This window comes from Macrobrachium nipponense, chromosome 9, assembly GCF_015104395.2.
Source record: "Macrobrachium nipponense isolate FS-2020 chromosome 9, ASM1510439v2, whole genome shotgun sequence".
Classification (NCBI taxonomy): Eukaryota; Metazoa; Arthropoda; class Malacostraca; order Decapoda; family Palaemonidae; genus Macrobrachium; species Macrobrachium nipponense.
Genome location: NC_061110.1, coordinates 12,130,330 through 12,142,756, shown reverse-complemented (window position 1 = coordinate 12,142,756; position 12,427 = coordinate 12,130,330). Strand labels below are relative to the sequence as shown.

Genomic DNA, 12,427 nt, shown 5'->3' with positions numbered 1-12,427 from the left:
TATTCAAAAAGGCATATATGCCACAGTCAGCCATTCAACTAAAGTCATCATCCAATTATTCACTATTCCAAAATAACAATTTGTCGAAAATTTTATTTTTCCTAACTATACAAACCTGAGGTCCTTTAACAATAGGAAGGTATTTAGCGGCAGCTGAACCGGTCATAAGCTTCGAACAAGGGGGTTCGGTAGTTAACTACTTGTCCGGCAGTTGGCGGTCAGCCTGACTGCGAGGAGAGGAGTTACTTTGCTTTAGGCCCAGGAAACGCAGAGTGAGGGGTGGCATGAGGTGGAACTATGTGTAAAGGACCTCAGGTTTGTATAGTTAGGAAAAATACAATTTTTGACAAATTGTTATTTGTTCCGATACGTATACAAACCCTCGGTCCTTTAACAATAGAAAGACTCACTTATTGGTGGGTGGAATCTGAGTCTTTTGAACAGACTGGTGTTCGTCCTACCTTGGTTCCCTCCCTAGTTGTAACAGCAAAGGAAGGGATCCTAGCCTCTGCCCAGCTGATCGGGGTGTGCACCGCAGGATCAGTGGTCACACTTCTGGACCAAATTTATGAGAGGGAGGCAAGCGTACCTCTTATAAATAGCAAAAACACAAGAACTAGTTCCTACTTCAAGAGCCAAAATGAAGTCATGGGTTTGTCTCTTGTTGGCTTCCACTTCCCCGCCCCCCCCCCCTTGTTGGGGAGTGGTGGATAATTACTCCTATCCTTACTGAAAGGGATAGGATGGAGCTCAGTCGCGTAGCTTACCTGCATCTGCTTCCTGGTCACCGTAGTGACGACCGCAGCCCTCTGCCCACAGGTAGAGGAGGAAGAGAAGCCAGTCACACACTCACTCGTCCATTCATGCAGTCACACAAGGATGCAATGCTGTTCTGTCCGCTCGGGTGCTGGGTAAACTACACAACTTGTTGAGCAGCCACCACGGGTCCCAAGGAAAGTGTCCAAGGACCTGTGGGTAATATCCCAAAGGTAGAAGGAAGTGAAGGTGGTCTGGTTGGCCCAAACCCCTGCCTTCAGAACCTGCTTCAGGGAGAAGTTTTTGCGGAATGCAAGGGTTGGACCAATACCTCTGACTTCGTGAGCTTTCGGTCGAAGGGTACGGGTGTCGTCACTACCATCAGTGTCGTACGCCCTCCTGATCACCTCACGCAGCCAGAAAGAAAGGGTGTTCTTGGAAACTTCTTTCTTAGTAACCCCGGTGCTAACGAAGAGGCGTTGACACTCAGGCCTGAGGTGTCGAGTTCTCTTCAGGTAGCGCCGTAGCGCCCTCACATTATCGGTGAAGTCCTTCAGGGAGGGGATCGTGAAAGACTCGAACAGGTCGTCATTACCGAAGGATTCTGAGTCTTCGCTACGAAGCTCGAGACGAAATCAAGTGTCACGGATCCCCATCCCCTGGAATGCTTGACGTCGAAGGAAAGACCATGAAGTTCCCCTACTCTCTTCGCCGATGCCAGGCCAGCAGGAAGAGGGTCTTGAGGGTCAGATCCCTGTCTGACGACTCTCAGGGTGGCTCGAAGGGTCTTAGAGTCAAACTCATAAGGACTAGAGTTACATCCCACCCCGGGGGCCTGAGTTTCCTGGGTGGGCAAGACCTCTCAAAGCTCTTTATAAGGAGGGAGATCTCGAAGGAGGAGGATATATCCACTCCTCGCAATTTAAGGACTAGAGCTAAGTCAGCTCTGTATCCTTTAACTGTGGAGACAGAGAGGAGCTTCTTTCGGCAAAGGAACACGAGGAAATCCGTTACCTGCTGAATAGTGGCTCTGAGAGCCACAACACCAACCACAGAAGACGGGCCACTTTCCCTGGTATAAAGCTGCAGAGGACTGTCTGAGGTACCCAGCCATCTCTGTTGTTGCGCTGCGCGAAAAGCCTCTCACGCGCAAGAGATGGTGGATAACAGCCAGCCGTGAAGACACGGACTCGACCGAGTGGAGGTACCGTTTTACGCGTGGCTGGCACAGGAGGTTGTGCCAGGGGGCAATCTCTCTCGGTGCTTCGGTGAGTAGAGCCAGCAGGTCCGGGTACCAAACGGCTTGTGGCCATTTGGGCGCCACCAGGATCATCCCAAGATTCGGGCTGATCAGCGCCCTGCCGATCACCTTGTGAATCAGACAGAACGGGGGAAAGGCATACACGAAGAGATTGTCCCACAGGTGTTGAAGAGCGTCCTCTGCAGCTGCCCATGGGTCCGGCACAACTGAGTAGAAAACCTGGAGTTTTCATGTGTGCTGGGTGGCGAACAGATCTACGACTGGACGGCCCCACAGGTTCCTTTCCGCCACGTCTGGGTGAAGGGACCACTCGGTTCCTATCGATAACCTGATCCCGACGGCTGAGCTTGTCGGCTACCACATTCCTCTTGCCTGGAATGTAGCGGGCTGACAGCTCTACTGAGTGTGCCATGGCCCACTCATGCACCTGCAACATCAACTGATGCAACGGAAGGGACACTAAGCCCCCTGTTTGTTGACGTACGCCACTACCGTGGTGTTGTCGCTCATCAACACCACTGAGTGTCCCACCAGACGATCTTGGAACTCTTGGAGACATAGGAACGCCACCTTTAGCTCCAGGACATTGATGTGAAGGTGCCTGTCGTGATGGTTCGACACACCCGCAGCCAGCAACTCCTCCAGGTGTGCGCCCCATCCCTCGGTTGATGCATCTGAGAAAACAGCAACATCTCGGGGGGGGGGGGGGGGGTTGTGAAGAGGCACTCCTCTTACGAGGTTCCCGTCGTCCAGCCACCAGGCTCCATGAGAGACACGGGGAAGAAAGATGGGTCTCTTGCCTGTGACCAACACTCCTTGAGTCTCCACTGAAGAGACCGCAGGTGAAGACGCCCGTGAGGGACTAGCTTCTCGAGAGATGACAGGTGACCGATCACGACCTGCCACTGCTGAGCTAGCTGCTCCTGTAGGGACAGGAACCGTCCTGCTGCCTCCCTGAACCTGCTGATCTGCAAATCTGTGGGGAAGACTTGCCCTGCTACCATGTCGATCAGCGTGCCCAGGTAGTTCATCCTCTGCTTGGGCTCGAGATCTGACTTCTCGTAATTCACTACGATCCCCAGATCGCGGCAGAATTCGAGGAGTCGATCTCTGTCCTGTAGCAACTGTGAGCGGGAGCTCGCCAGGACCAACCAATCGTCGAGATACCTCAGAAGACGTATCACTACCGAGTGGGCCCAGGCCGACACCAGCCTGAACACTTGTGTGAACACCTGTGGGGCGGTTGAGAGACCGAAACAAAGTGCCCTGAATTGGTACACCGTCCCGTTGAAGATGAAGCGGAGGTACTTCCTGGAGGATTAATGGATGGGTATCTGGAAATACGCGTCCTTCAGATCCACAGAAAGCATGAAGTCGTTCTCCCTGATGGAATTGAGCACTGACAGTGCTGTTTCCATCATGAACCGAGTCTGGTGAATGAACCAGTTCAAGGGAGAGAGACCTATCACCGGGCGCCAGCCCCCCCCGAGGACTTCTCCACCAGGAAAAGTAGAAGCGCCTCTGTCGCGGTAGAGGTGGGGGAAGGAGCTTGGTCGACCTGCTTGGTTGCCCTGCCAAGACTGATCGCGGCAGACCCACCGTCGTCCTGGGTACCGTTTTGGGTCCCCAGAACGACTCCAAACCCGATGGAGGCTCGGAAGGTGGGAGCGGCGATCCTTCCCCGAGGTCGTTGTGCTGACGAATCAGCGCAATAACCTCCGCGAACGACCTCTGGATCTCAGGAGTGACTGCATCCTGCAGAGACGGACCGTCAAGCCCCTCCAGCGAGAACACCTCCCGAGACTGCAACAGACCCCTCATGGTCTCCTCCTGCCACTTGTGTGTACGATCTGGTCGGTCCTTGGACCGTGCCAGGTTCGTAGAGCGTTGTGGCGGGATCATGAGGAGCACACCCCTCGCGATCACTCCTGGTCGCCTCGCTCTTCCCGGTGTAGCCCGAGGAAGTTGAAGGGATAGGAGAGGTAGACCTGCTTGGGGCTGCAGGCGATCGCCAACATGCGGTGGCGATCGAGCTGCAGGCCTGGTCGAGCGGTTCTCACGGGGAGAGCGGCTGGACCGACAACAGTGGCGACGGTCCCTAGCGTCAGGAGAGCTGCTGCTGGTTTCCCTCTCCGCCCGGTCCCGGTAGGAATGGCGGTCAGGGGAGTGAGGCCTGTCCTCACGGCTGGTCCAGGCGACCGAGGGGATCACTTCCTCGCCTGGTACCGGCGGATTGCCTCGAGAGCGATCGCTGGTCTGGTGGCTGCCAGTCTTCCGCTCCGTGCCTGGATCCTGGCATCGAGTGGACTCGGATGCCTGGGTCTTGGCTGCACGATCACCCGCAGGTGACCGTACACTCGGTACCTCTCACGAGCGAGAGGCCGAGACAGTACCCGGTGCCGAGGCAGAACCTCTGGCGCCAGGCGAGGAGGTACCGTGTTAGCTGGCGCTCCTCTGGTCCCCGTCTTCTTCTTCCTTGCGGAAGGAGAGACGGCCCCATTCCCGAAGGAACAGGAGGAACAGCGGAAGTCCCAACAGTCCCACCGGAGTGGGACGGACCCTTAGAAGTCTCAGGGTGAGCCCTCCTAGCGGGGGAGGAGGCTACCTTCTTCTTCTTCAGCTGTGGAGCCTTAGAAGGTGAAGGGGAAGCGGCAGCAGACGACGATGAAGATGACGACGACACCTTCCTCCTCTTCTTCTTCTTCTTCGTCAGCTTCCTCAGGACCACCATCAGGTCTTCCATCCAGGATGGAGCCGGGGCAGTTGCCGAAGCAACAGGGCCCGACTGCACCTGTCCAGAAGGACCTGGGGAGGGAGCAGCAACACCACGGGCAGGAATAACGGCGGCAGGAACTGGTACTGGAGCTGGAGCGGCAGGAAAGTCAGGAACAGGAGGCGGGGCAGGAACCAGCGGCATTCTCTGTACTGGAGGCAGATCCAAGGGAGAGCTCTTGAGACACTGGAAGTCAGGGGCTGGAGCCAAGAGTGGCAAACCCAGGCGGCGGCGACAAGGCAAACCTCTTCACCTACGGCAGCGGCGCCTGCACAGCAGCTGTTGGGGTAACCATAATTACGTGCTGGGTATACACCAGGTGAGGCGGAGCAGCGTAGCCAGGCGTGGACACCGTCACAGTTGTCGTGGTGGTCGGGCTGTGAGTTACTGGCATGATCCCTCTCGCTAGATGACTCAGCACCCCCTGCACACGCGGTGTCCCTTGGAGCCCCAGCGAGTACCAGGCCCGGCTGAAATCGTCCTCCGTGGCAAGCAAGTCTGAGGAAGGAAACAGAGTCGGGTTAGTAAGAGGGGGGGGTCTCTCCTCGCCCGGGGGGTTGGACAGATCCCACCCCGAGCGAACAGACGATCCCGAATACAATTGGACACCAGGGTACCTTGCCCCATCCTCCACACTTGACTGATCGAGAGAGGAGGGCACAACCTGCGGATGATGGGGGGGGCGACGGGGTCTTTCCGGCTCTCAAGATTCCATTGTAATTCACAAAATTCACCATATTGAATATACAAAACAGACACGTACTTACGTCTAGCCTTGCACATACACACACAGTAAGAGGGAAAGAGAAAAGCCTTCACGCAGTGAAGAAAACAAAGCATACGACGAGAGGCGGGCAGAGAGGCGAGCAACACGTCTAACCACCAACACGGCCGAAAGCAAAGTGACTCCTCTCCTCACAGTCGGGCTGACCAGCAACTGCCGGACAAGTAGTTAACTACCGAACCCCCTTGTTCGAAGCTTACGACCGGTTCAGCTGCCGCTAAGTACCTTCCTATTGTTAAAGGACCGAGGGTTTGTATACGTATCGGAACAAATTGGCATTAGCCAAATATCGTTTGGGTTTCAAATGCCATCTTAGGTGTACAATTCCTGTAGTTATGTGGCTCTTTTATTTGCCAACAACTTTCAATAGGCTGAATTATAATGATATCATTCTTATTTTAGTTGACTCTCAGATTGTATTTTCAAGCTGCTAGATGAATATGGTGGAATTGAGAGAGAGAGAGAGAGAATGTGTTCAGTCATTTTTGGGTGTTATCTAAGTAACATGTCGATCTTTATTGACATTGTTTCAGACTGCTGTGACGCTGCAAAAATACTTGAATATTACCTAAGCTTGGGGATAGAGTAGACTAGTAATAGTCTAGAATGTTTACTACCCAAGCATTCACACTTGACAATTTCATGCAAATGACCTATGAAACATGCCATATTTTTTTTTTTTTTTTTTACAATACACACTTGCTTCAGTGAGTACTACTTACTGGGGTGAGGACTGGTTTTTTGCACGATGGTAGGCTGCCCATTCATCATAAATGGTTTTGCCTTCCCGTACACCAGGAACCTGTACAGTGAGGTCAAGACTAGATAAAAATTGTGTTTAAAGAAAGGGATAATAAGCTTTAGGAACTGTATTCCCAGGGGAAGTGGGAATACAGTAGAATGGAGGAACAACCATGTAACTTGTGGGCCATGCTAATCATACATAGCCTAACCTAACCTAATCATGACTTACTTTATCTATAAATTTTGCAAGGCCTTTATTTCATGGTATGTGTCTCATGGAAATGCATTCAATCCATTGAGTTTATTATACATCTAATGTTTACTTGTAAATTTTATACAGTTATTAATTTCATTCACAAACAAGGGAATACAAAATAAGTTTCAATTACTAAACCAGACAAGGTCAGAGATATTAATATGTAGTGGTTTAGTTATTAATGTAAACTGTAATTCATTATTACCTAATGGTTATGACACTGTAAGAGTACAAACAATGAAATCACCATTCTTGGAACAGCTTTGAGAAAATGTATTCTGTTGCACCATGCTTTGGAAACCAAGGTAATAATATCTCTTAAAATATGCGTTGTTTAAATTCAATGACTGTTTACTGCCTTGTTCTAAACATTGAAAGTTTTATATCTAGCAAAATACTCCACAATGTACAGTGGTAAGTTGTCAAAAGAAGGCAGTACAAATCAGCGCCATCCACACTACAGCAAAACATGTCAAAAATACATGTCAGAAACTTATTGCATGCATATCGCAAATAAGTTGCAAATTAGACAACGACTGTAAGTGGAAGCTGAACCTTTAACAAAATGTTGAATAAGCATATGAAGCACTGGGTTAGAACTTCTAGTAAGTTGTTGATTTGTCTTTGCAAAATATGAAGTGTGCAGTGAGGCACTGACGTTTGTTCAATACACCTTTTACTGTCATGTGGATGCACCTTAGAGTTCTTTTGCAAAACAGTTTAAACTGCAAAGATAAGACATACTGTACTTACCATTTTAGTGAGCTTCACAAGTGAGTCCCAGATGAGAGGACTCGACGAAGGAGTGAGAATGGGACCAGCTGCACAGGTATCAGTGTTCAGGTAAAGGACTGCTCGTGCCTGAAGCTTCTCCAGGTGTTCCTGCAAACATTTTTTCAGAGTAGAATAAAGATAGAAAGGAAAAAGGTTATTACTAACCACATCAACTAGATTTTGATGTATACACTGTACGTCTCAAATATAAACTTAAATACTTGTTCGATTTTGTCTTTTCATGTTGAATGCCTTCTTACAGTCTGATAGGTAAGTGAATCAAACGAAATAGGTGTTATAACAAGAGAATAGAATAACACTTTTCTTGAGTGAAAATCTAGAAATACGTATTGGTAAAAATACACTTAAAATCCTCAAGCTTTACGGAGACTGAAATCCTCATTGTCAGAGGGAATGAAAATAAATAAAAATTTATACCCAGACAGATGATCTGTCACTGGTCTTTGCGTTATCTTCTGACTATCTGACCAATATGGTCTGTTGCAGTTAAGAACTTACAATAGAACAGGTAGCTCTTGGGATGAAAATAGCTGTGACAAATTCCTTGGCTAGTTTGGAGCTTCTAGGATGATGAATGAAAGATATTAATTTTATGCACATAATGGAAATGGAGTGGAATGTAAAATTTAGACCAAAGGCCAGGCGCTGGGACCAAGTAGTCAAAGGGAAAGTTTTAGAGGCACGACAGGAGGAAAACCTCAAAGCAGTAGCACTATAAAATAACTTTTAAGAGAGGGAGGAAAGGAAGAATATGAAAGGAGGTACAGTAAAAGGAACGAAAGGGGTTGCAGCCAGGGACTGAAGGGATGCTGCAAAGAACATTAAATAATGCCTACAGTGTACTACATCAGGAGTACTGATGGCATTAACCCCCTACAGGGATCTAATACAGCTATTAATTCACAGGAAGCTGAGCCCAATCATAGCAAAAGGGAAGTGGTCATGGATAAATCAGAGAAACTGAAAGTTGATTGGGTTGAGTATCTTAATGAAGAAGTTTTTAAGGATCAATGAATTGGAGCAGATTTCCAGAATCTGGCACCCATAAAGTTCCACTGAAGCATCTGTCTTATAGAACATGTCAGAATTCTGAATTTTATTTGCTCTTGTGAGCAAGGACCTACATACTTCTCATAAAAGAGGAATTACTTCATCTGGAACTAACTTCTTTACGGGAAGTGATACAGCACCATAATTAAGTAAGGGACTGAAATAGATTTATATCAAGTCTGAGAGTTTTAATATGTACAGAAATTGCATAGGTGAAATTTTCTAAAGATAATTGTGATGATCTGTTCCTAGGATGTGAACTCCTAGTGTTGGAGTGGAAAGTGAAACAGAAATCAACTTACCTCAACCCACTCAGTAGATCCTACTAAACCATACTCCTCTGCACCCCAGCTGCAGAAAACTAGGGTCCTCCTTGGCCTCCATCCTGTTGGGTATTTCCATTTAGCTTAAGTTGATTTAAGATATAAATATATATGTGAAATTGTGCATGTTTTGTCTGAATATATATACGTACATACTGAGAAGAATATGTATTTGTTCTAATGTCTAAAGTAAACTGCAAGAATTATACAGGCATGATGCTTATTAGTATAATATGCAACTTGTAGGTAGGATTTTGACCGAGAAGGATATACAAATGAAAGAAGGACATTGTGGGTGTATACAGGACGAGATTATGTGAAAGAGGTATTGGAAAGGAGGGGCCTTAATATCCGGGAACAGTTTGTGCACAGAAAGGTGAATGGTCTAGTCCATCCTCATGAATCTTGTGTATGAGTAGCAAGCAACTAACAGAAGTTTTACTGCACAGTAGGTTCATCCTTGATTCAGCTTTTAAATCATGAATGTTGCAGTAACCACTGAGTTATTGTTTTCTTTAGAGCCAACCCTCGTTCATAGAAATTATTTAATTTGAAAAGAAGTATATTTTGGTTATTTTTATTAAATGATATGTTGGTGAAAGTAGCGTACTATAATTAAGAAAGTGTACGGTGGAAAGAAAAGAGGAATACCTATGAAGGGAAGGACAGAAGGAACACAAGAGATTTTGGAAAGGGGGAGTCCTTGACATCTAGGAAGCGTTAGAGCTCGAGCAAGGTAGATCAAACGCCACAGCTTGTGCAGTGGGTTTGATGCACAGATGATGAGCCCTTTGTACAAATATTTGAAGCAGTACATTGCACAAGTTTCATAAATGTTTCCTCCACGATTCATTATTGAAAGTACAAACTTATGCTTGATTTATCGTCATTTTTAGCTTTTATTTACTATATATATAATTCTTCTTGAGTTAGCTAAATATTATTGGGTATGGGCATCCCATTTTCTGGAAGACTTTTCTTGGTTTGTTCGACAAGAACGTCTGCTTACTTTGAACATCAAAAAAAGAAAGACTTTCCAACATGAATTTCATTGGAATTTTCCAAAGAACTGCGTGATTCAAAATCAATACAAGAACAAGGCATCATACAAGATTACCTGGATTTAATTAGCAAATGTTATTTAAAACATTAAGGCCAAAACTTGTCATGCTTTTTATCTTTAACAGAAAAAACAGTGAAGATAAAAAACTGCTATCTAGTCTTCACGGCAACAGACAAAACAGCAACCACAAACCTTTCTTCAGGAGTTGACCAAATACCCTGGCTGTTTCCAGGAACTGCGCAGTGCCAGAAGAAGGATCTACAGCCCCATAGCCCCAGGCATCCCGGTGGTTTCCGATCAGAACGTATCGATCTGGAAAAATTATTACACCTGAGGAACTGTTTGTGATCTAAGGTCAACATTGGGTTCTTGTTCCTGCTGTTAAAGGATCCTGAACTATTGCAGCTAAAAGGCCTTTATTTTCTTATTCCATGAGGACCCTGAGCTGTTACAGTTTTTTCTTTATCCAGTGAAATTACACATTTGATAGAGAGCTGTGAATTATATAAATATAATAATTATTAGATTCTATTTCATCCAATGATATTTAAAATGTGTTAAATTAAACAATGTGAGCATGTTGGATTTGAAAATATTTCATCTAGATGAAGTCTTACTGATTTGACCGTACGTAATAGTTAAACATTAATTTTCTTTTTAAACGATCTAAAACTTGAACAAAGTCTTGATAAAAAAAATTTAATTTTATATCAGACAATATGTTCTAGCATTGCTTAGCCTCTAGCTGTCAATATTGGTGGTAAAATTGAAGTCATACACTAGTCGTCTTACCACCAAATTGATTACTTTCTGCTAATTTTGGCAGCAATATGGTAAACAATATCATAAAAGTGCCTATGCTCTTGTGACAACTTTGGCAATAATACACTACATCAATTCTGCCACCAAAATGCAAAACTGAGAAGGAAGACACTGAAAGATCCCAGAAAATGTACGTCTTGCTTACCGGGTTCTACACTTCCTTTGATGGTTCCAATCACGTTGGACACGTTGACACTGCGCAGGAAGTTATTCGTCTGCAGACGCAGAGTGTAATTTTTGTATTCGTCCAGCATCTCCGGCCCGAGGTTGTATTTGATGCCTTTCATTCCACCAACCCAGTCTACCGGCGGTGCTCTCCCACCCATTTTTCTGCAATGGACAAAACAACTTCCGGCTACAGAATGAATAATGGAAGAACAATTAAATGACCACAGTCATTGTTATGAGCTACTGATTGTTGCAATATAAGAGAGTTAATGAGAACTGAAAAAGGCAGTGAAGAATGACACAAGAGTTATGGGATATGAAAGAGGCAATAAGGAGTGAAGCAAGATTTAACTGGATATGAAAGACATGCCGAGGAGTGACACACAAGTTAATTGGACATGAAAGAGGCAGTGGGGAATGATGCAAGAGTTAAAGGGATATGAAAATTTAGTTAAGACTGATGCAACAGTTAATGAAAAGAGTAAAAGATGGTGATGAGTGTGGCAAAAGTTAATAACAAAAATCTGTTCACAAAAAATAAGCTTTAATATATTTTTTCATCTGTCTTCTGCAAAGGTACCCAGATCAGGCAAATGAAAATCTATCAATGAAAACCTAAAAAAATGCAAAATTCCAGACAAGAGAAAGGCATTCATTCATTTTGGTTCAGAAAAACAAAGCTAAACACTACTCACTCCATAATTGCTCTAGCATCGTCGTAGCCAATGGGCTGACAGGGAATCTTGGGCAGCGGCACCTCACTTTCGTCCAGCCTGTATGCGTGCTCTTATGGTACAGAACGTAAAAAGATGTAAGTTAATGCAACCGTATACTACAGTATCAAGAGAGGATACACAATGATCAATCACATACATACAGACTACAGACTAACATGATGTAATTTCAGCACTGATGACATCTGGACAAAAAGGAAGGAATGCAATTAATTCAAAAGACTTAATACCAGAAAGTACAGCTAGCAAGGAAGTAGTTTCTCCTTTCTTTTAGAATCTTTGAAAACTCCAGCACATTAAACTAAGACTAAAGGGAATATGCTTTAAAAGTCAAAGATCCAGCGATTAAAATATGCATATCACACTAATAATGACATCCGCATTATTCAAAATGGCTGCTACCAAAACATCTAAAATACGGCAACTTGAAATTGGACATACTCGTTGAGGGCCATCCAGGGGTGAGTGGGTCCCCCTGTATGGTGGTGGCCCAACCTCTCTGCATTCCAGTGCCCGGAAGCCAGAAGGAATTTGGATACACGTCCTTGGGATCCGTTCCTTCAAGAGCCACGCCCCTCGGGTCCGAGAAGAGGATGACACCTGTGGCATTTCGTTGTTCCGCATGCAGCAGCTGTTCCACGAAGGAATGATAGCTGTTATTTATGACTTACGATGCAGCTAATCAGACTGCAGTGACTTCAAAGAAAGCTCTGGCGATGTTTTGCTTAGTATTATTCTGACCACAATGAGACTTAGCTTTTTGCTGATACTACATTAAATTCTTTCTTTCAAAAGAATGAAATTTAGTTAACTGCCCCAAAAGTTGGAATGGCAAATTAAGAATCAGTCATTTGTTTCTGAAATATCTGACTTATTCTCATAAAGCAGACCTGTTGCT

The 12,427-nt window shown here is 45.7% G+C and overlaps 1 protein-coding gene across 2 annotated transcripts in view; it reads right to left on the bottom strand.

Moving 5' to 3' along the window:
- Positions 1-12,427, bottom strand: part of LOC135218474 (N-acetylated-alpha-linked acidic dipeptidase 2-like) — a 93,018-nt gene that overhangs the window by 13,683 nt on the left and 66,908 nt on the right. For both annotated transcript variants that reach the window (XM_064254800.1, XM_064254799.1), the window contains exons 7-13: positions 11,971-12,160; positions 11,491-11,581; positions 10,773-10,957; positions 9,998-10,117; positions 8,722-8,804; positions 7,328-7,456; positions 6,297-6,376 (exon numbers count right to left, since the gene is read on the bottom strand). In XM_064254800.1, coding sequence (XP_064110870.1) covers positions 6,297-6,376; positions 7,328-7,456; positions 8,722-8,804; positions 9,998-10,117; positions 10,773-10,957; positions 11,491-11,581; positions 11,971-12,160 — 878 coding nt within the window. The remainder of the gene's footprint in view (positions 1-6,296; positions 6,377-7,327; positions 7,457-8,721; positions 8,805-9,997; positions 10,118-10,772; positions 10,958-11,490; positions 11,582-11,970; positions 12,161-12,427) is intronic.